General features: G+C 33.4%; 1 protein-coding gene across 1 annotated transcript; it reads right to left on the reverse strand.

The window, feature by feature from the left end:
- Window positions 1-15,656: 15,656 nt before the first annotated feature.
- On the reverse strand, window positions 15,657-19,695 carry LOC149549588 (protein SKU5 SIMILAR 14-like). Its single transcript, XM_089794935.1, has 8 exons — window positions 19,496-19,695; window positions 19,261-19,370; window positions 18,733-19,003; window positions 18,018-18,120; window positions 17,583-17,928; window positions 16,716-17,087; window positions 16,556-16,634; window positions 15,657-16,055 (listed from the first exon to the last, which is right to left on the reverse strand). The coding sequence occupies exons 1-8, from the start codon at window positions 19,637-19,639 to the stop codon at window positions 15,840-15,842; spliced, it is 1,641 nt and encodes a 546-aa protein (XP_089651061.1). The 5' UTR covers window positions 19,640-19,695; the 3' UTR covers window positions 15,657-15,839.
- Window positions 19,696-23,517: the final 3,822 nt, after the last annotated feature.

Here is a 23,517-nt window from a genome sequence, read left to right on the forward strand (position 1 = left end):
TTTGGAATACATCTCTTTGTACTTGATTGCAACATTTTTAGAATTAATATAATTTTAGCAGTTGGTTCAGCTTTTGGGCATTCCTGGGTGTCCATTACAGTGGTATCAGAGCTTTCTTGCAAAGTCTTTCATGAAGTTATAACCTGTGGGTGCTCATTACAATGGTATCAGAGCTATAAGTCCTGCCATCCTGTGGAGATCATATTGATAGCCAGATAAAGATGTATATTAGTCCAGATCAAGATGTGATGTTCAGACAGTTATTGGGTACATTAGAGAAGGGGTAACATATGCAACAGGAGCAGAATAGGCGAATGGATATGATGTTGCAGCTTATGGCTAGACAGATGGGTATCAACATTGATGATTTGTATGTTGCTCCAAAGTAGAAGGTAGTCGATTTCTCAGGTGGGATCGAGACATGTATAGAGCCAGCCAGCTATGATGTTGGTGATGTGGGCATTTTGGCAGAGTCAGTAGAGACATGCGTGCAAAGTCAGGAGACCACATATGAAGCCTTGTCAGGGGATGATGATGTATCAATAGTGGAATTAGGAGAATGTGAGGATACTATCATATCAGCAGCCACTTCTATGTCAGTTGAAGCATCCAATGAAGAGTTTAATAGTATAAATGCAGTGGTTGATGTATTTTCTAATGAAGCCACACATGTTAATGATTATGAGTTTTCATCAACTACAAATTCAGTTCAGTTTTCTGTTGCAGCAGTTAATGTTGTTCCTATGTCCATATATTTCGATGCGGCAACACCTATTGTTGATACAATTAGCATGAGTACATATGGTTCACCTACAACTACATCTTTTTCAATGCATGATGGTGATAATATGCATTCCAGTCCAATATATATTATGTGGATGGATAAAGGGAAGAAGACGTTTCATAGATCTTCTATGGAGTTGCCTTATGATGACATTCTGACTTCATCAGCACAAGTTTTGAATGCTAGGCTACAAGGGTTGGTCTTGATGATGTGGGTTTGCAGTTGGTTTAACTTCCATATGGATATCACATATTGGGATCCAAGTGGAGGTTGGAGTCCATTATGTTACTTAATTGCTTGAGGACAGGCAATTTCAAGGAGGGCGGATTTGTAATGATCCCATCTTTTGGCCTTCACGTTCTCCAAAGTCTAAGTGGAGGATAAGAAAAAATTAAATTAATTTCTTATAAAGTCATTAAATAAATTAAAATTAAAAGGTGGCTTTATATTTAATTAATTAAATTAATTATTGTATTACAAAGGAGATGCGTCTAGAGTGTGTATTAATTATTGGAAAGGTGGAAGCCTCTAGAAGCACAATTAATTATTGCAAGAGAGGAGTTTCTAGAGAGTGCATTAATTATTGGAAGGGGGAAGCTTCTAGCACTTGCAATTAATTAATGTTTTAGTTCTTTCTAGAAGGGTGAAGGAATAGGATAAATAGGGGTGAGAGTCTCATTGTTTAGCATGGGATTATTGTATCGAATGATTATGACTTGCATTTGATAACAGCTTGGATGTGTGAATCACACTCTTTTTTGGCAATAGGGGACGTTCATTCTCTATTGTAACATTCTAGACATCATTCCCTTAGGGTTTGGCCTTTGGAATACATCTCTTTGTACTTGATTGCAGCATTTTTAGAATTAATATAATTTCAGCAGTTGGTTCAGCTTTTGGGTATTCCTGGGTGTCCATTACAGTGGTATCAGAGCTTTCTTGCAAAGTCTTTAATGAAGTTATAACCTGTGGGTGCCCATTATAGAGGCAAGCACAAATTCTGGTTGCACCAAATATGCAGTATAACCAATAGAAAAGAAGAAAGAGCATTGCCACAATTGAAATATAAAACACAGATACCCAAAGGTGTATATTTCTACAACATTAATAGAAAAATAGTTTATGTTTTGATGATGGATGGTATCATCATTTTGTGTTCAAATGTTACAGTCACTCATGAAAAGATTATTAAAACCACATTGTAGCTAGAAATAGTAAACATTGATCTACATAGTTAATGTCTTAAAAGATAAATCCTCATAAATAATAGTAAGTCACAGGTACATGGATTAGAGGGGTAAGACCCATGATAGAAGTAATGTACCATTTCATAAGTATGCAAATATTTTAAATGCCCAACTACATCTATTATATAGAAAACTACTAAATGCACAACTAAATCATTTCAAAGTTTCGACATTAAACTTCTATGTTCAAATCTTCCAAGAATTCCAAAATAATTAATTGATTATAGCATGATGCATGAATACAAATAAACTTAGTAGATCATTCAAAAAGATATAATCTAGCACAAGACACAGATCCAAACATGTCTTAATAAAAATCAAAACATTAATGTTATAGTGTCTTTTGAAGTTGGTGATTAAAAGATGGTTTGAATGTTATGAGAGAAGTATATTGAGAGTAATTTGATGTCCTTTCTTGTACTTTTCATCACAAACACTTTAACTTCAATATAATCCCCTTTTTCATTTATATAATCACACAAATATTTTGTGTCACATATTACATCACATACAAATGGTTTTGACTAAAGTGACAAAAAATTCTTTACTACTTTCAACAACTTACACATGCAACTTCATACATATTCTCTGCAAACTTCCTTACTAGTGACTTCAACTATAAGCTTCATAATACATCTGAAACAAATTGTCACACATCTTCCTTTTTGTAGAAATATTGCTTTATCTAACCATTCTTTTCTAACTGAAATTTTAACACTCAACACAAAATATTAATAACATTTTCAGCTTCTTAAGTTGACACATACCCAAATCTCTTACCAACATACTTCTCCTTATAGTACCAAACTTTCAGCAAACACCATTACATAGGCTTTAATTTTTGCAGTCATCTCTTCTCATTGTCTTCATCTTTACTCTGTAGCTATCGTGGGCTCAACCTCTTCCTATGTTGATTCCTTCAGCTTCCTCTAATCACTACTTTTCTCCAATCACTAGGTATGTTCAGTTTGCCTGCAACAAGTTCATACAACATGGTCATATAGAGGATTTTCTACAACACACCCCAAACAACATCACAATGATTTCTATATGAGAATCATTTTAAAAGTGTAATTCTAGCTACTTGTTTGAAGATCTTTGATGAATTATAACAATGACATACATAAAAGAAAGATTTTCATTTTTCTTTTGAACAACAATAATAAGGATTTGATTACTTATTTCGAGCAAATCAAGCATAGATATGCATCATAGAGTACCCATAAATGCAAGAGATGAAGACTTCAATAGTTACCAAGCCTTGTCCATGCTACCACATTTTGTCAAATAGTTACCATGCCTTATCCATTCCTATTTCCATAAATAGAAGCAACAAGTGTGTGGGGTTTGTATTTATAAAGTTGACATGATTTGTTGAGTGACATTCTTATTTCCATAAATAGAAGTGCAACTAGTTTTCCCATTCATTCATTCATTTAGGATTTAGGAGTGAATATAAATTTAGTCTCTTTCTGTGCCCTTGTCATCTATGTCTTTGAAATGATATTTTTCAGTGGAGATGGAATAAAACAATAAGGGAAATAAAGTATACAATCGAAAATCCAAATAATCCTTAATCAATTGAAACAAGGTTTGTAGAAGGTATTTTGTGAACCCTATTTTTTGTTGTTACTTACTTTCTACAATTACTACCAAAACAAATACACTGAGCATTCACATAGGGCATTTATCCTAGCAAAGAAGGACTTACTAGTATTGAAGTTGACATGTGTAGCTAAAACCCTTCCTCCCACCTACGATCTGTCTAAAACAAAATGAAATCAGATTTACTTCTCTTTTTTTTGTTTGTATCCCGCATTCATTGAAATTTGAAAAACCCTTCCTCTCGCAGGTGCATGATCTACCTAAAACAAAATGAACTAAAATTTACTCTACTTTTTTTTTGTTTATATACCATGTTCATCAAAATTTTTACACTAAACTTAAGTGGTATCAAAATTTAAACCTTTTTGGGACATAAACATAATTTTTTTTTGAAAATCACAAGCCAAAATGGCTTGTGGTAAAAAATTGACCTCAAATGTAGTAGTGGATGGACTCCCTTACGCTCTCTAGCTTCCCTCTCATAGGAATCTTGGACCTACCTCTGTCCCCACATTGCGAATGATGTGACACCTCATGACAAACTCTATCTTGCAAAGGCAAGTGGTCTAGGATCTCTTTAACCAAGTCGCTAGTGACGTGTCCATATGACTCAATGTGATGCTCAACACTATAGCCTCCTATAGCCTCTTCTTGAATAGGATCCTCTATATGAACCAAGCGAGGGCTACAATAACTACCTCTCCTGTGACCTCTACCACACCCTTAGCTATGACCCCTAGCAATGGATCTAGAACTAGAAGACATCTCTCCTACAACATCCAAACCCAAGAACGACATCTTAGAATCTATTAGAAAACATAAGGGCATAAATCACAAACATAAAGAAAGAATCTTGAAAGTGTTATAAGTTTCCTGATTTCATATTCTAAAATTCTATCATTTCAAAGTTTGTTGTTCAATTATTTTATTTCAAGTTTGATGTCAATATATGTTTGTTGTTTAATCATGTTGTAAGTTTACTAATTTCTCAAGTGATGGTGCATAGTATGCCCAGAGTTCCTAGTATTGAAACTTGGGCTTTAATACCAGATGTAATGTCCTGCTCGGGAACCCAAGAGAAATACACCTAACATGTTACAATGAACTTATTGAACTATTTTAAAAAAGAGTTTCCAAATAACACAAGATAGCAATGTGGAATAAATATACACATACACATCAAGTAAACATAAGCAATTACATATACAATTTTCATTCCTCAAGGGTTCCTTCATGTTGAGTCACATTTAAGAAGTTTTGTTTTAATTAGTTCAAATCTCAAGTACAATTTCATGATCACAAGGAAATAACATATACATAATCTCATAAGCAAATGCATAAATAAAATTGATACTAGGAAATACATCTAGTGATTAACATCCACTACACATGTCATAGGGCATGCAAGGATAGACACAAATAAATTAGGAATACAAGATACATGACAACATTTATACATCAAAGATAGGAATATGAGTGACAAAGGTAGAAATGCATCATCGGACATCCAACATTGTTAAATCTGAGGGGAACCCAAATGGTAAGAAGACACTACCTCCTGACCATGTGGTTGCCTTAGGCTTCCACTCCCACTATGTAGAGAAGATAATGAATGATCCACATACAGCTAGTCAATCATAAACATTCCTAGGTAAGGAATACTAATAGCCAAAAATACCTCAAGGGTAACACAACTACTCAAGAAGAAAAGAGAATCTAGATAGAATGAACACTTAATCTAATACCAACACCACATACCAAGGCACCATATATGACGAGTACCAAAATCATGAGAAAAAGTCAACAAAAGATATCTACCTCAAGACAAAAGCCACATGTCAAAACTACATCAACCACGAATCACCAATCACCATCAATGAAAGTAAATAACAACATTAATACATCTAACAATAAGTATAAAATCTACGAAGGAGACATAGGCTACATTCTAGGGAGTGTCATCACATGTTCAAACTACATGAGTTGCCCTAACTGGTCTCTCATTAGACCCTAAACCCTCAAGCATTGAGTTACTCTAGAATTGTCACTCTAAAACCTGAACCCTCAAGCATTGAGTTACTTTGGAATGGTCACTCTAAACCCCAGACCCTCAATGAGACACATGTGGAAATAGAATACACTCTCATGAAGATGAGGAAAAATATTCATAACTCTCACTAGGTATCATTCTATTCCCATCCTGAGCCTATACAAGCATACAAGGCATGGGCGAGGTAAATAACTCTAACATATCTTTTTAGTGCGTTTCCCCAAATATTAATTACTAGATTATCACTTATTACATAACTTAGAATAGGTTACCCTAGCACTAACTACTTTGGGTCCTAGACCCCTAATGTCAGTCACTCCCTAAGACATGCACCTATACAACCTCAGTTAAGTATAAAAATTACAGTTGTGTCCCATACCACAACACCCATAATGACCAAACTCAATTCCTTAATAGACAACTTGAAAGCTAAGTTTGTTCTCCCAACCCTAGTAAACACAAATGCACCACATAAGAAATTGCATAAATGCGACTTTCAAATTAAGACACAAGCTCGACATAATATTCAAAATAGATAAACATCATAAAAGAAATCACAGAAGAAAACCTTTGGTGTATGTCCTAGTTGGCCAACTAAACAACTTGCAGGAGAAAGAACCATCATAAAAAGGAATAACATATGACTACAAGAAAACAAAGATGTCCAAGTCACATAGTTAAAAAATATTTGTTGGAGAAGTCTCGTTTGACGAATAGAATGTTTTTTTTAATCATCAAATTACATAAGGTTTCAAGATTAACTAATGTCCCTACGATCTCAATATATAAATTCAATCACAATTACATTCCTAGACTAGGTTAAATGTTATAAGTCAAAAGATCATCTTGTTTAAACCAATGTGTTTTAAATACCAAACTTCATTAGAAAAATAATGACATTTAAATTTTACATTTTAGAAACTCATAATTAAAACTGATATAAACTAATTTCATTATTTAACCAAGTCCAATAAAGTATAATTTAATCACCTCTAAAATATGATACAATACAATATTATTATTATTTAATAACAAAATAATTAACAATTAAGGGTTGCTAATGAGGGGGGATGGTGGTAGGGTAAATCCCTTCCCAAAAATGATTTTTTATAGCTATTTTTAAATAATATAATTTTTTTGAATACTTGCAAGTACAGGCTTGGAGGACAAATTTTTCCAACAACTATTTTTAAAAATAAAATAAATACAAGGATATTTAAGTCAATTTGTAAATTCAATCTAAATAAAATTCTAATCAAACCCTAGCCTCAAAAAAATCATTTTCTCCTTAAAATTTTCTTCTGTAGAAACAATTAAGAATCTAATTTCATTCACACAGAATCAAGGAAATAACTAGACTAACAAATAAGATTCAAGCACCCAATAAACATGTAATAAACAGATCTCTTCCAATGAAAATGCAATCATGGATTTTCAAACCCTACCTCATGTCAATGCTAACAATCTAGCAGCTAGGTGAAGTTCAAGTATTGAAATGAAACCCTTCAAACCACCAAAATTTTCTTCTTCAAATCCTAGAGTTGCTCCCAAAAACCTGTATGTGTAATAATGACCCAAAAACTTCTAATATAGAGCTCTAACTCTCTTTTAGGGTTTGTCTCTAAGAACACTAAAATATAATTATTTAATTACTCTTTTCATACACTTTTAACTCACTTTTAATTAAAATATTCTCTTATTTTTATTTCCCCCACTTTATTATTTAATGCGACTCATAAAAATAATTATTTATTATTTTAAATCAATAAAGTAATTAATGTGCATTATTTAAATGCAAATCTAATTTTAGTCAATATTAATTAAATAATCCCACTAAATAATATTTAATTTTTAATTTCTAAATTCTTTTAAATTTAATATTCTTAATTAAGGCTTTAAGTTGGATCTTTTAATTTATCCAAATATTCAAAAGATTCCAACAAATTATGTAACATCTTATTTAATATTTTCCCCATTTTAATTAAATAAAATTTAATAATTCAAAATTCAATGATTTATCCAATAATCATAAATAAACATTCTACTAGGAAAATTGCAAAGTCAAACCGCTTGAAAAGCATAAGGAAAATCAATTAAAGAGAAAATCAAACCACGTACGCAAAAAAAAATCATGGGTTTAACAAGGGTAGATTGTAAATTATGGGTCCTCCTTGTAGGACAAGCATTTAGGCCATGGTTGAGATTGGACCTAATCATTATCTTTCCATTCTTTCCATTAAGTTAATGTGATAGGGCACACTCATGACCGATACCTACATCCTGCATAAAAGATGAACATGTACATGTGCATACATATATCTAAACCAAACAAGAAATGGTAGGGAGTGGTACATCATGTAGATCCCAACTAGCAGATCATTATGACTCTCTCCTTAACTATATCAAACAAGTTAGATAGAAAATTAAAATAGATACTCACAACATACACATGCAAGTATGGGTTAAGTATCATAATAAATCACAAGTCAAAACATAGAATGCTTAGATATAACAATGTGTCACTATGAATATAAAATAATCATCATTAAAGACATCATATACCATCATCATGAAGGAAAATTACATTCACTAACTAAGAATCATTAAAACATCATCTAACATCTTGATGAAAGAAAACACATTTATTAACTATGAATCATTTGAAACATAATTAATGTGCAAACAATCATATTAAACATGTGAAATATACTCAACTAAGTAATCATCACTGATATGTATATGTAATCCAAGTTATAAAATAATATTGCAAAATTGTAAATCAAATATCTATGAAACTAACAAATGCATGAATAGGCCTAAAAGAGTTTGACAAATCGAACAAAAAAGCAACATACGGGTGGGCATTACATAAGTCACAAGTTTAACTTATAACAATTGGAATTTTTATCAAATTATTATAATTTTTGTGTACACTTTACAAAAACTCTTGGGCAAATGTATTCTTAAAATATTTCTGCTTGATAGGCAAGAGCCTATAACACAATGGTAAATTGTGAGCCTCTTATTTGGGAAGTCTTGGGTTTGAGTCTACTTGAACTTAATAAATTATAATAATAATTAATCTCAACACTTAATAATAATTAATCTTGGCTTTGACCTCTTACCGATCAAAAACAATTTTGCTACTTGACTATTGTAATTTTGGATGATTGTGTGCATTTTTTTATGACTATCAAGAGCCAAGCCATCAAATATACCTTTCCTTTAAAGACATTAGGATTTATTGTAGGAGGTTATGTGGTAGGGTTGATAAGGTGGATGAAATGATATGTTAATGAGCTCACCTATTGGAATTGGTTTTCATTTATGTGGGAGGCCTACTAATACCACTAAATAAGTCTAATCAAATTCATCATGGTAGTAGTCAATACAATACATGTAGCCACAATTTATTCAATTTTAATTAGTGACCTTTCTATCATCAAATTTCAATCCTTATTTGATAGACACATACACGATTCTTGAATTTTAGTGGTTGTGTAGATTGGATCTATCCAAGCTACTTTTTTGGCAATGGAAGTGATTCTTTCAAGTGGTTCAACTAAATAAAATAAACTATTGGAGTGCTTGGTTCAACTCTCTCTCTCTCTCTCTCTCTCTCTCTCTCTCTCTCTCTCTCTCTCTCTCTCAATGATTGTGATGGGTCCTAAGTGGTTTTATGATCCCTTGGGACCCATGACAACCCCTTAGGACACATTAGAACCTATTAATACCCCTTCAAACACATTGAGGGCCGTAGGAAACACTCAAGGGTTTTATTTTGTCCTAATGTGTCCTAAGGGGCTTTAATGGGTCCTAAGTGATCTTATAATTCCTTAGAACACATTAATCATTGCAGGACACACCTTAGAGTTATAAGTGGTCCTAATGTATTATCGTACCTTCTCAAAATGGAAGCATTTGATTTGTAAAATGTTTTAGCCATCCCATTAATGATCTCCTAGGCCCATGAATGCACTTATGCTCTTATTGCTCTTTGTTCTCAAGTTTCTACTCATTTCTGGTTGTCATTTTTGTATCTTTAGACCTCGATACACATCCTAAGGTCTAGAATCCTTAGGATAAATATTGAGGTCATCCCTAATTCCCAAGTAAGGGATGACCTCATCCCTAGAAGCTTGGTAAGAGATGTGGTTGTCCCTTACCTAAGGCATTTGGGCCTATTTCAAGGGTTTCATGTGTTTCTAGCTTTTTTCAGTTGACCCTTTTTAGCTTTTGTTATGAAACCTATTATAGGACTAAAAAATGGGCTAATGTCTAACATACTATGAGCAAATCACAAACTCACTAAACATATATTGACACCCTCTAGTATACCATGTAAGTCAAATTAATATAAAGGAAGAAACACAAAGTTAGAAACCCCCTCTTTCATTTGTAGCTCTAATGTCCTTCTTTCTTCTCCATAATGATGTAGCTCCAAATTGCCTATATAGTGCACACAATTAGGAAGCAAAATTCTATGGTAATGATGATGCTATGAGAATACTAGAAGATGTGATTTTAGTGTGAGAGCAAGAGTGAAAATCTAAGAAACTAGGGACTTGAAAAGACTTAAGAATTAGGACTGAAAATGAGAGGAAGAATGCTCATTTTATAATCTACATGGAGGATGAGAGCATTGGAGTTGTCACCTTGGATATGCAACATGACAAGAGATTTGTTGGAGAATCCATTATGCATATGACACAAGATGCCAAATGTAGGATTGTATGACAAATGGAAGTCAAACATGGCTAAAGATAGAAGAGGATCTATGACACCTCATATGACACCTCAAACCCACTTAAAACCAAGAATCTATGACAATAGAAGCCAAATATGGATATGTGTAAGGGAATAAGAATATATGGAGTATGACATATCTTAGCCAAGCGTTGATGGGGAATCCACGAGGTGTCATGCCCATGTGTCACAATGATGTCAATATTATGTGGAATATTTGAATTAAAAATTCATTAGTCCACACAAATAGAAATGAGTGAAAAATGGAATTAATGGTGGAAAATGTGACTTAGGAAATTAATAATTTCCATGGTTTACGAATGATGAACCAATTAATTAATAAAATATCAATTAATTGAGGAGGTTAGTCGAAGGATAATTAGTAATGACATAGGATTAAATTATGGGTTATTTAATCCTATAGAGAGAGTTAGTAGATAATTGGCCAATTTGATTAAATAAATGCAACATAATCCTTTGAGAAAATGTGATGATAATGGAGATTGACTATCAAAGCCATGGTCAAATTTATTGATTGATTGAAATTGATAACATGCTAAGGACGCATGACATGAATTAAAGATACATAACATTTAACTGACATTGTAAATGCTATAGGATTGAGATTGATTGATAAAGTTGATCATAATAACATCGAAAAACACTATCAATGTTATTAAATGGTTGATAAGGCCCTGATCTAACATTGAGAGACTCGACAATGTCGAAGATCAGGTGACGTGAATGATAGTTTGACCTAGCACTGAGAGCCATGAAAATACTAAGGTCAGATTGATAAGACTTGATAGATTGATAGGTTTGCAAGGCATTGAAAGCCACAAAAATGATTAGGATTGGACAAATGATGATAGATTTGGGATGTTCGATATGTTTTGGGTTGATTAGGACTGATTCTTGGTGACTTTGGGTTGATTTGGGGTGATTCTCAGTTGATATGATATGATTCTGAGTTGGTTTGATATGATTGTGAGTTGATTTGAAATGGTTTTTGATGATGTTAAAATGGTTCCAAAATGATGTGCAATTGATGTGAAAGAGGATATGAATGATGATAGACACTGTTAGGATACAATCAGGTTGGCCAAAAGATCAGAGTTAGTGGAATGAGAAAATGGGATGAATTAGTGTGAAAAGTGATGTCGATTTAGGGGCCCGAGAGTAATTTCAAGGGTTATCACTCAAGATAATGACCAAATAATGAAAATGATAGCTCAATTTTTTTACAATGAAGATACGAATCCAACGCAACTGGCGGTTCATAAATCAGAGTTGAAACACAAAAGTTATGGCCTTTGGAGTGCAACATAGGGGTTATGGGAGCGGTTCTGAGCATCCTATTGCCCCAAGTGCGCCCAAAACGCACTCAAGTGCACCCAGTGTGCACTTGGTATGCCCAAGAGCACTATGATAGTACCAAGTGCACCCGTGGTACATTTGGGAAGCCCAAGTGTGCTTTGAAAGTGTAGCCTGTGCCCTAGAAGGCTCCAGGGGCCAAAAACAACTCGACTAGACTCAGAATGACCTGAAAGTTTGTGTGCATGCCCAAAGTGATAGAAAGAGTTCATTAAATGGGTACAATCAGTCAAAAATGGTCACATTTGGTCAAAATTGGTCAAACAAAGGTCAAACTGAGGTTGGACTAGGTGGAAAGCCCTAGAACGTTGACAGACAGTGTAGGATGATGTAGAAATGCAAGATGAAGATGATTTGGTGTATCAGAACACATGATCATGGTGATGAATGAAGATATGAATGAAAGAAGACCTAAGATATGAGATGAGGACTAGTTAGAATGAGGTGAAGACTTTTGCTTTCAAAAAGTGCACTATATGTCAAATGGAGCTTCATTTTGATGAAACTGTAGATGCGAACCATTTTTGAGCATCTACACCTATATATATGAAAACCTCCTCACTTCATTTGGCCATCCAATACATCCTTTGTTAATGTAAGATATTGTGCACAATCATTCCATGTTGATTTAAGAGCAAGATATCATCCATTCAAGAAAGTTTTCAAGGATTCGTCAAGAGTTTAATTCTTCAAGCATTCAAGGGCATATCTGTGTTAATGAATCTATGATTTGGTATTAGTGGATCTATTAGCATTTGTGGAGACATCCTACATCATCTTTTGCATACAAGCATTGATACATATTTGTGGATAGTGGGTTTGAATCCATCCATGGAGGTTTGACAAGTGAGATGAATATTTACATTTCTCTTTCTTTTACATGCTTTATCATCTTAAGGTTGATTCCTAGACTGGGGTTTGATAGATACAAGCCTCTCTTCCCCAGAAAAACCATTTTCCCTTACATTTAGGTGTAGGTTAACATTTTTTTAGAGCAACAAGCTTAGATTTTAAAGCTAGGGTTTCAAGTTATAGGTGTAGCTCTAGATCACAAAAAAATTGTGCATATCAAGTGAATTAAGACCTTGCCCCTTACCCAAGTCATCCTAGACCTCTAGGCCATCCCTAACCTCTATCTAGGTCATCCAAGTTCAAAGACATTCAAATTCATAGAGTTTGTAGATTACATTTTTCTAGTGCTTGATCCAGAACAATTTTTGATTTTCATAGTTTATGATAGCTAGCATTTTTTCAGATTTGAGTTGATTTCTCTCCTTGGCTTCTAAGGTGAGTTTTGTACTTCAATTTGTCATTTCAAAGAATCTATCTTTAAGTATTATATATTATCCTTTCATTCTTAGACATCATATGTGTTATTTCATCATTTGCATCTCACTTAGTCAAATTTCTTGTACTTAATAAATAATTAATCAAATCAATCAATAACATTATAATTAAGGGAAACATTCTATAGATAGTATTCCTTTGAGTATACATCTTGAAGAGGATCTTAGATTTAGCATTGACATCCCATGCATCTTCCTAGGGTTGTGTCGATCTATTTTGAGTCATTTGAAGGGTTCTGCTTAAGGGTCCTTTCACTTTCTCTAATGTGACACCTTAGCTTTTTTTGGGAAAAGTTAGTCATAACTTAATCAATCATCACCCACAACACCATATTTCCTAATTATTATGTTACAGTTAAAGGGGTCATATGGGTCCTAAGTGTTCCCAAAATCCAATAGGACATATTAAGACACCCCCCCTCCTTCTCTCACTCACTCACCCTCCCTCCCTCCCTCCCTCCCTCCATTCCTGTCTAATTATCTCTCTCTCCCCATCCCCTTCTCTCTCCCTATCTATCTCTTCTTCCCTCATCGTTTCTTTTCACTTATCTATATCGTCTTCCTTTCCCATCTCTCTCCCCTCTTCCTAGTTTTGTGTAACTCATACTGGCTATGTAAGTAAAGAAAACACTTTTTATTTTGCATAACCCATGCAAGTTATGAGGATCTTTTTGTTCCCCAAAATCCATATGGGTTTTAACTTTTTCTTTTTTAATTGTTTTTCCTAAGCTTGCATAACCCATATGGGTTGTGAGAAAATATGGTTTTGAAATGATAAATGTTTTGCATAACCCACGCAGGTTATGAGGATCTTTTTGTTCCTCAAAACCCATATAGGTTTTAGTAACTTTTTGTTTTTTAATTGTTTTTCCTAAGCTCATTTTTACCAAGACAAGACTATTTCTGAATTTAAGGAAACTGATCAGGTTATGCAATTTCTTTTTTCATGTGGACACTTTCTTTTAGCAATTTGGTGCACTTAGCTAGAGTTATAGAGAGACATTTTCTCTTAGTATCATTTTGGGCAAAGGTGTGTGAAGGATCAAAGATAACAAGGAAACCTTATATAACAATTTATGGAAAAAATTGATCTCATTAATACTTAAAATCAAAGTTTCTCATTATTTACCACTTTTAAACTATTCCAATTCTTATGGGAGCAAAATTGAACAAGAAAATAATGGTTTTATATTTGAAAATTGTGATTATTATGAAAATTTCAAAATTGAGGATTAAAGTCTAATGATTATAATTATTTTTTGGTCTATGCTCTAATAATATTACCTTATATGTATTGTAGGTTTCTAAATCACCTTCCTAACACTTGTAAAAAATCAAAAATTTGAGAAGAAATGTAAAAGTTGTGCCCATTTCACTAAAATACATTTTTTATTTTTTTCAATATTAATATCTAATTTGTAATGGATATTTTATACTAGCATATGTCCAATTTGGTTTTGTATTATTGAACCAAATTCAAAATTTGTCTAACTAATTACAAAATGTCAAAGCACATTTTGGTGTGCTTGGCATGATCTTGTGCATACCCATGTAGCAATAATGTAGGTTAAATTTAGTGAGATACAAAGGGAGTTAATCCTCTCTAGAGTTTGACCTCTTATTATCGAAACCCACAATTTGAGAGGCACTTCTATGTTTCATTGTATGGTTGAGTCAAGAATGCTTAGTAAAGGTGCACATCCAAGTGATAAATGTAAGATTTGGCTATAGAGACAGCTACCCAAGATCTACAGGTCTAATGAGAAGCATAGTGACAAGATACTATCAATATAACAAGAATAAGTTATATTTTCACCAAGAATGTAATAAAATAGATCAAATTAATTTAGCGTACATGAGACCCCTTGGTTAGATAGGCCAAAGTGAGACATAGGAAGACATAAGATTGACTAGTGTATTAATCATTTGTCATGATACATAAAGTGATAATTTATCACCCACCTAAGGTGGAAAAATGATAGTGTCATATGTCTACTAAAGGTGGAGAAGTGAGAATTTCTTATGCCCACTAAAGGCGAATCACCCTTTGAGGTGAAAAAGTGATAGTGCATTACATCCACTAAAGGTTGATCACTCTCCAAAGGTGAAGAAGGGATAAAGTGACAAGTCCATCAAACATGGAAGTCATACTTAAAGGTGAAAAAATGATAAAGTGATAACACCCTCAAAAGTGGGACTGTTCCTATGTGGTCAATGGTTTGAAGCCTAGATTAATTATTATTATTTATTGAAATTAACTATTATTATGTGTTTTGCTTGACTCAAACACAAGACCTCTCATATGAGAGACTCACAAATTACCTATGTTGTAGACTCTTGCCTTTATATAATAAATTCTAATTGATTAATCAACATATAAGATACACAATATTTATTCAAGGCAATAATAAATTATAATTTGTCATTACTAATATTTCTATATTTTACTCATTCATCAAATTGTTAAATGATCAACCACTCAATCACTATTTACATTTCATAAATTTATAAAAATGGTAATAGTTCTCCTATTTTATTGACTGGAATTCAACTTTTGAATTTGGACAAAGTGATTCCTTGCATTAATATAACAAAATTAGAATTGAAGCCACCGAGACAGTACAAATATGGTGCATGCAGCATGGAGAAGACGTGAAAGGAGGATGACTGTTATACAATAAATCTGTTTAAGGACGTGCTGTGCGAGGGCGACCAATGGCCTTTCCGCACAGGAGAGCATTATGCGGAATATTATACTCGTCTCTCGGTGAGTTAACTGGAGATTTAATCCTCAGGTAAGTTTGCTGACCAAGGTACTGTCTTTCCCATGTTTCTGATCTCAGATTCCACATTCCTGCATTATCTAAGCTTAAAAGAATGGCAGTCCATGAATTTGGATATACCTGAACAACCCATCAAAACAATACGAGAAGATCAATTTGCATGAAGTGTGTATATATCACAATAGGGAGAGCCAACCGCACTACAGCGGTGAATTGGCATGGCTTCCTTTAGGGAGGTCATTGTCAAATATATATATATATATATATATATATATATATATATATCACAATACGGTTTTTTATAACTTAAATTTTTTGCGTATTTATCACAATAGGATTTCTTATAAGTTACAGTTTTGTGTGTATGTAAAAATAGGGTTTTTATAACTCACATATTTCTGTGTAATCACAATAGAGTTTCTTATAAGTCCCAGATTTGTGTATACATCACAATAGGGTTTCTTATAAGTCACAGATTTGTGTGTACATCACAATATGGTTTCTTATAAGTCCCAGATTTGTGTATATATCACAATAGGGTTTCTTATAAGTCATAGATTTGTGTGTATATCACAATAGGGTTTCTTATTCAGTAGGAAATGATTGATTAGGTTACCCACCTGGGTTGTACAGCGAGAAACTGCATCGAACATATTATAAACCTTTCTGCTTGCCGGCGTCCATTCACCTCCATCCATTCTGTATAAAGTGTAATCTTGAGAAACCTAATAAAAAGGGCAGAGCTTGAAATGCATGAGAATTCATAATTTTGTTACTTACCCGGCCACAAAGAAGGAGTACCCATCCAAATGCCATGATTGAATTGTGTTCTCATTGTTTTGGAACACGATTTCAACGAAAGCCTTGTACTCTCCAGAGATCACAGCCGTTTTCAACAAATAAGGAGATCGCATGTCATCTGGTTTATCCGGAATGCCACTTAAATTGAATACTCCATCAATGTTGTAGTAATCTGCAAGCTTGAGTGGTGTGCTAGGGAGCACGAAGGAAATCCCATTCACAGCATAACGTTGTTTTTTATTGATGGTGTTGGCAGAATTTGCAAGCCTAATGGTGCGAGTAATGGTGATGTTTCCATAATGATATGATCCTTGGGGATTAGGGCGAGCCGCACTGGCTGTCAAGTTCCATCTGTACAAAATTTACAAAGAAATCAATAAAACATAACTAGGGTTGCATTCAATTTGAGATTACAGGGCATTTGTAGTTGTACACAAAACAACTCAATTTGGAGATTACAGGGGATTTGTGTAGATTTTGCCATCACACCAGAAGTATGTATTGGTGGTATTGGTGATGGAGAACGCTACTCCAACACCCCCCACACGATGGAGCCGGATACAATCACATATCATGTGAGATTTGCACCCACTACATATCATGTTGATAATCCAAGCTTACGAAGATGAAGGGTCAACGGGCTTGAGGGACTCAAACCGATGCCCTACACTTTGATACCATGTAGATATGTAGATTTTGTCATCACACCAAAAACATGTACTGGTGGTGGAGAGGGATCTCATCGGAGATACAGTCGCTACGCCAACAATTTGTAACCAAAGTAACTCAAATTGGGAATTCAAATCATCTTTTAATTACAAAATATAAGCAGTTTTAGAACCAAACCTGATGGATTTCGCCTGGTTAAGGGACCATTCAATCTGAGATGTTGGCTCCCCTGGAATGGGTCCAGAAACGCCCTTCTTAGAATTGCTATAACGAAAAATTCCTACCCCATTCAGAATTGGATTAGTGAAACGAGTTGATGCAACCATGTAGTAGTCCTGAGGTGGCTGATTGGCAGTAACCAGAACAGAGTAACTCTGGCCAACATGGATATCTAGGGAATCATAGACATTTTGGACAGTGTGAGACCCCTCCACTTCAACAAGCTTCAGTTTGTGCCCTTGAATCCTGAAATTCAGAGAGGATGACAATCCCACATTTGATATCCGGAGTCTATATGTTTTACCTGTACTCAAACAGATCCAAGGAATCAGATACCCCTTGCAAAGTAGGCATGATTTACTGTCAGATCTGTCATTACCAACTTGACCTTACCTTGATTCACTGTTAATGAATAACCATTTGGGCCTTGGCCATGGATAAGAATCCCATCAGGTTTACCTAGAGATCTACCGGAGTCGAGTGTTCTTCTAAGGACCTGCATACAAGTAGCAAATGCTTAGAGGGATTGGGATTATAAGAATAGTTCCATGAGTGTTTTTATGGGGGGATGGTGGAATATGGGGACAATTTTCGAGAATGGCAGGACCAAGGACCTAAATTTCGAGATTAGGAGGGGATGATAGCAAAGCGGGGTTGTGGTTATAGTGGGGCACTTATGTACAAATTGAGATAAATTAAACTAGTCAAGGCAAAATCTGCAATATAACATCTTTGTGAATGCATTGTGAAAGAAAAACTAGTTTTCACCAAGTTAAAGATTGCAATCAGTATATAATGACATGTGCCATACAACACGTGACCCAGCGATGCCCCTAAGGGAGATAGTTGAGGTGGTGGTTCTGTGGAGGATGTTTTATCCAGTCCCCAAGCCTTGGAAACGTGCTGGTATAGGTGACATGGGTCTTTTGGGAGGGGAGGTGGCCCATGGAACAATGGAACTCATAAGAAAAAGAAGCCAAAGCAATATTAATGGGCAGAGCTTCAACCTAAACAATAATCAATTACAATACAATAATTTTTTCATTCTATTAGTTTCAAATTAAACATTTAAAACTTTCATTTTGTTTTGTTAGTTATGAGAACTCACAGAGTGATTGGCCTTGTGCCAGTCACCTAGCAGCAGAGTGATGTCACCATCAGGGGCAGGGAATGGAACAGGGATTAAGGGTCTGCTAGCCACTTTAATGCCTCCAAATCCCCCTGCTGCCTTGTGGAAGTATTGTGATGGGAAATAGAAAAAGCTTCCTATCTGATCCTTCATTTGGAACTTGTATGTAAAGTTCTGTCTAGGTGGTATGGGACAGTTGGTTCCAGAAACTCCATCTTGCCAGGAATTTTTTCTCTGTTGTATCCCATTCCTGCGACATAAATTTCCGATTTAGCAAGTAAACGAATCATATTCCGACTATCAATCATATTAATTGTAAGTGATTGAAATATGTAGAAATTTGTGTAATCGGCATTTCAGATCACATTTCTGATTTAACAAGTAAACGAATCATATTCTGATAATCAATCATATTAATTGTAAGCGATTGAAATATGTATAAATTTTTGTAATCAACATTTCAGATCACATTCCAAGATTTAACAAGACCTATGGTTCCGAACATACCATGATAATAAGAACGGCTGATCCAAGTCATTATATACATTAATAATAATGTTGTCATTTGTGACACTGTCAATCTCAGGCCCAGGAAACTGACCATTGATTAGAATTCCCTACAATAAACAAAGAATAAGATGGATCTTAGAGAGATATTAACAAGTCACTTTCATGGCATTAAATGTGATTTATTACTACCATAATTATATGCTACTTTCAAAGAAGCAAAACAAAATTCTACCTCCTGAGGAACACCAAGTGGCCGTATAGTGCCATATGTAACTCTCCATGTAAAGAACTTGTATGGATCTTCAGCCAGAGAAGAGGAACTAAGCAATGTTGAGATGAAACACATATAAACAACGAGACACCTCACAGAATCCATTGATTTCTCTGTCCCAACAACTTTACTCTTGATAAATTCCCTGCAACATGCACATAAACAGTCCCTTAACTTCGTAGAAAGTTGTTGAACTAGAGAAGAAAATGCACCGGAGCAATCCACATGAACAACCTAGAAAGATTACAAGAAAGGCATATTCTCTGAAAATAAAACTACCTAGATAGCCGTTAACAAAATTCTATAGAAACAATTTTCTACCTTACCCTGGATCTGCCCACAAAAGCAGATTATTTGTGCACTTACATTATATGACATGCTTGCATTATATATGAAAAGCCTTTCTTGTGGCAATTAAATTCTACCATTCTGTAATACCTCAAGATTCAACCTTTTTTAGAGGATGATCATGTTCTCCCATCAACCTTCCCGCGAAAACGTGGAGCTCATACAGCCATAACAAATTTAAACATTGTAGAGAATGCTAATATTAAACATTCCTTGTCAAACTTTTTCACCACAATGTATGTTGTGTTTTTAATTCTCTTCAATGCAATCCAATCTAAAATTCGTTGTTGTCTCCCTCATAAAATTTGAAAAAGTTTGAAAAAGTAAGATAAGGTAAAAGCAACATATTTTATTAGTATAGATTATCAAAATATCATATTTCTGATATATTCTAGTTTTAATTTTTTATTTAAATGTGAGTACTTTTCAATTACAAATCAACTTTAAAATTAATAATGAATATAATTACATCTAATTACAAGGCATATTAGAGCTACATATAGATACAAAATAGTTCTTCAATAATACTTATTAATAAAATACTATAAGTATTTAATTTGACATATTTGTAACATTATTATATATATTTATTATTTTTAGTACAAAATTAATATGTTAATATTATTACAAAATTCATATTTTGATAATAATATATTATTAATTACACTAGAGTAATATAATAATAATTTAAATTTTTAAAATAAAATATGAACAAATAAAATATTTTTCAATCCACTTTACTTCTTAAAAATAGATATACTGATTTATAACCATTTCCAAAACTAAATAACCAAATTTGTAGTAATATACTGGATTTTTTTATTATCTAAGATGAGTTCAAAAGAAACAACGTAAATTGGTGATGAAGAGGTATAACATGCAAAGTTCGCCGCATGGAGAGCAGGAGGAAATAAAGGGCGTGTAGCGTGTGGTCCGCCATTTAACATTCCGCGTAAAGTACTCCCTCATATCTTTTAACCTGCCTTTACACAGTTTCCATGTAAATTTGTGTATATTTTTATTGTTGCCGGCTACGTCACGGAAATGGACAAGTAGAGCACGTTTGACACCCAATCAACAGAGGTGTTTTTAGAGGTCAATTATTTTTTAAAATTTATTTATTTATTTTTAGATCTCTTTTAAGTCAGGCTGTCAAATGATATATCTAGAAACTCACTTCTATGGCAACTTAAGAATGTTAGAGAGCTGCTTTGAAGCCTATTTATAGAACTTTGAAAATTCATTGTTTGATATTATTAAAAAAAAAAGTGTTCTCCTTTTACAAATGAGAGAATTGATTATCAAAATGGTAAATTGTAATATAATTAACATAATCAAATTTTTACAATCTATTTGGCAAGAGATTTTTTATTTCTAGATTTAATTGTGTGTGTTGTTTTTATCAACGTTTTGGATCACATTTATGATCCATCATCAAGTGAGCGAATGCAAAAATGAATTAGCAAATTGGAATATAGTTTTTTATAAAATGTTTGAAGTAATGGGAATTCTTGTGTGAAAATAAGAATGTAAAGTACTAACTCTCTATTGAACAATTGAATGTTTGCTTATACATACTTATTAATTTGTTGAAATTCAAATATAATATATTATGAATTTTAATTAATCTATAAATATAGTTAAATAAATGAATCGTGATGTTGGATAGATATTGTTCATGAAGACACACTTGTCCAAAGAAATATCAATTACCAAAAAGCACAATCTCTAAACACAATTTTCATTTGAAGATAGACTTACCATTTTAAGACCATCAAAGGTACTTCTTTCAATCAAGGACTATCATAACCTGATTTGATAGACTCTTGTTATCGAGGACATTTACGGGCTTTTGGGCTTACCTAACTTGTTATGCTTGGATGCCATATCAGACATGTTAGTTGTTACTTAATGATTGATTTTGACTTATTATGATCTTATGCTATGATATTATCATGTTATGATAATGATTTATTTTAGTCAATTTACATGTAATGATAAATGATGTAAAATTGCTATGAAATATGACTTGATTATGATTATGGACTAATCTAGTGATGGTAAATCAAGTGGGTGAAGTTGTTTCCTAGGACGAAGGTGAGAGTGTGGTTGAGGTAGAGGAGGCTAGCTCCTCACTAGGGATGAGATCAGAAAGATATAGATTTTGCACACACAGTTAGTTATTATAGATATACTTTATGATAGTTAAAGTCTTGTATTTAAAAAAATAAATCTGTAGTTATTAGTTTGGTATAAAGCATAATATCTTTATTTATTATTACGCCGAGAGGCGTTCTATACAATGGCAGCACAAATGCCCAGCACGGGAATATGCCAAGATTCCTTGTCAATAAAAAAGAATTGGGAGCAGTTACAAACTTCCAAATTAAATATTAAAAAAGAATTCCCGAAATAATAGTTGGCCGAAATAATAGGAAGCCAAATGGAGGCCGAAATAATAGGCTCGAAAAAGTAGGGCCCGAAAAAGTAGGACCCGAAAAAATAGGGGCGAAATAATTTCAATATGAATTTTTTTTTTTGTTAAATATAATTTTGCATGCACATTCATGCTTTTTTTTTGCGGGGAGTGGGGGAATTTGAAACAAATTCGTGGAATGTGAAGAGACGTCTGTTGGGGGATATGAGGAGCCTCTCAGAAGTTATAAAACCAAGGCTCCTCATTTCATTTTCATTTTATGTTTTTGCAGGAAGGAAGAGGTGGAGGTTATTGGAGGATTAGATTGGAGTTTTTGAATAGGAGTAAATTGAAGTTTTGGAGTAACATTTTTGCAGGTGAGATTTCTATTTTTTATTTACATTTTCATTTAGATTTAGATGTAGAAGTAAATTGAAATTCAAAATTAGTTATAATATTCAACTTTGATTTATATTTCAATTTTAATTAATTTCATTTAGATTTAGAATTCTGTTCATATGACCGAAATTGAGGCCACTGGAGGACCTGTGCAGAGTTTTTCGTGGAGATAAGCATGTGGGTACTGAATCAAGGCACATTAGGCCTCTTGGAGATGTAATTGCGGTGACTTCCATGGCTTTTTGAATCGAATAGGGCAATCTAAACAATCTCAAATCTGAAATTCTTTTTTTCCTTTTCAGCCGAAGACAGAACAAAGATTGCTTGCAAGAAATTTTGCAGAGTTCAAGATTTGATTGCTTATGGCCGACTATTCTTGGTAACTAATATTTCTATTGTATATTCCTGTGCCCAGCACGGAAAGTTTTAATCTATACAATTTATTTTGTGCATTTAGTGCACAAACTAAAGAATGCATATGCAATCAATTTTTTTATCAATCTTTATGATAGCTTTTTTTTTTAAATAGAAAATAGAAATTATTCTTTTATGTATGTAGAAAAAAATTAGAAAGATTTTATGTATGTAAAAAATTAAAAGAATTCTATATACATCTAGATTTATTGAAAAGAATTCTATTTACATCTAGATATTTTGATTGAAATAACCATAATGTAAAAACAAAATATAAAATAGAAATGTTAATATATGTATGTAGAAAAAATTAGAAAGATTGCATGCATCTAAAAAAATTCTATTTACATCTAGATTTTTTTAGAATGGAAAAAAATGGATAATAGAAATATCAGTTGCATGTTTG

Source organism: Cupressus sempervirens, chromosome 7 (genome assembly GCF_028749045.1).
Source record: "Cupressus sempervirens isolate cs-2001-9-10 chromosome 7, ASM2874904v1, whole genome shotgun sequence".
Lineage (NCBI taxonomy): Eukaryota > Viridiplantae > Streptophyta > Pinopsida > Cupressales > Cupressaceae > Cupressus > Cupressus sempervirens.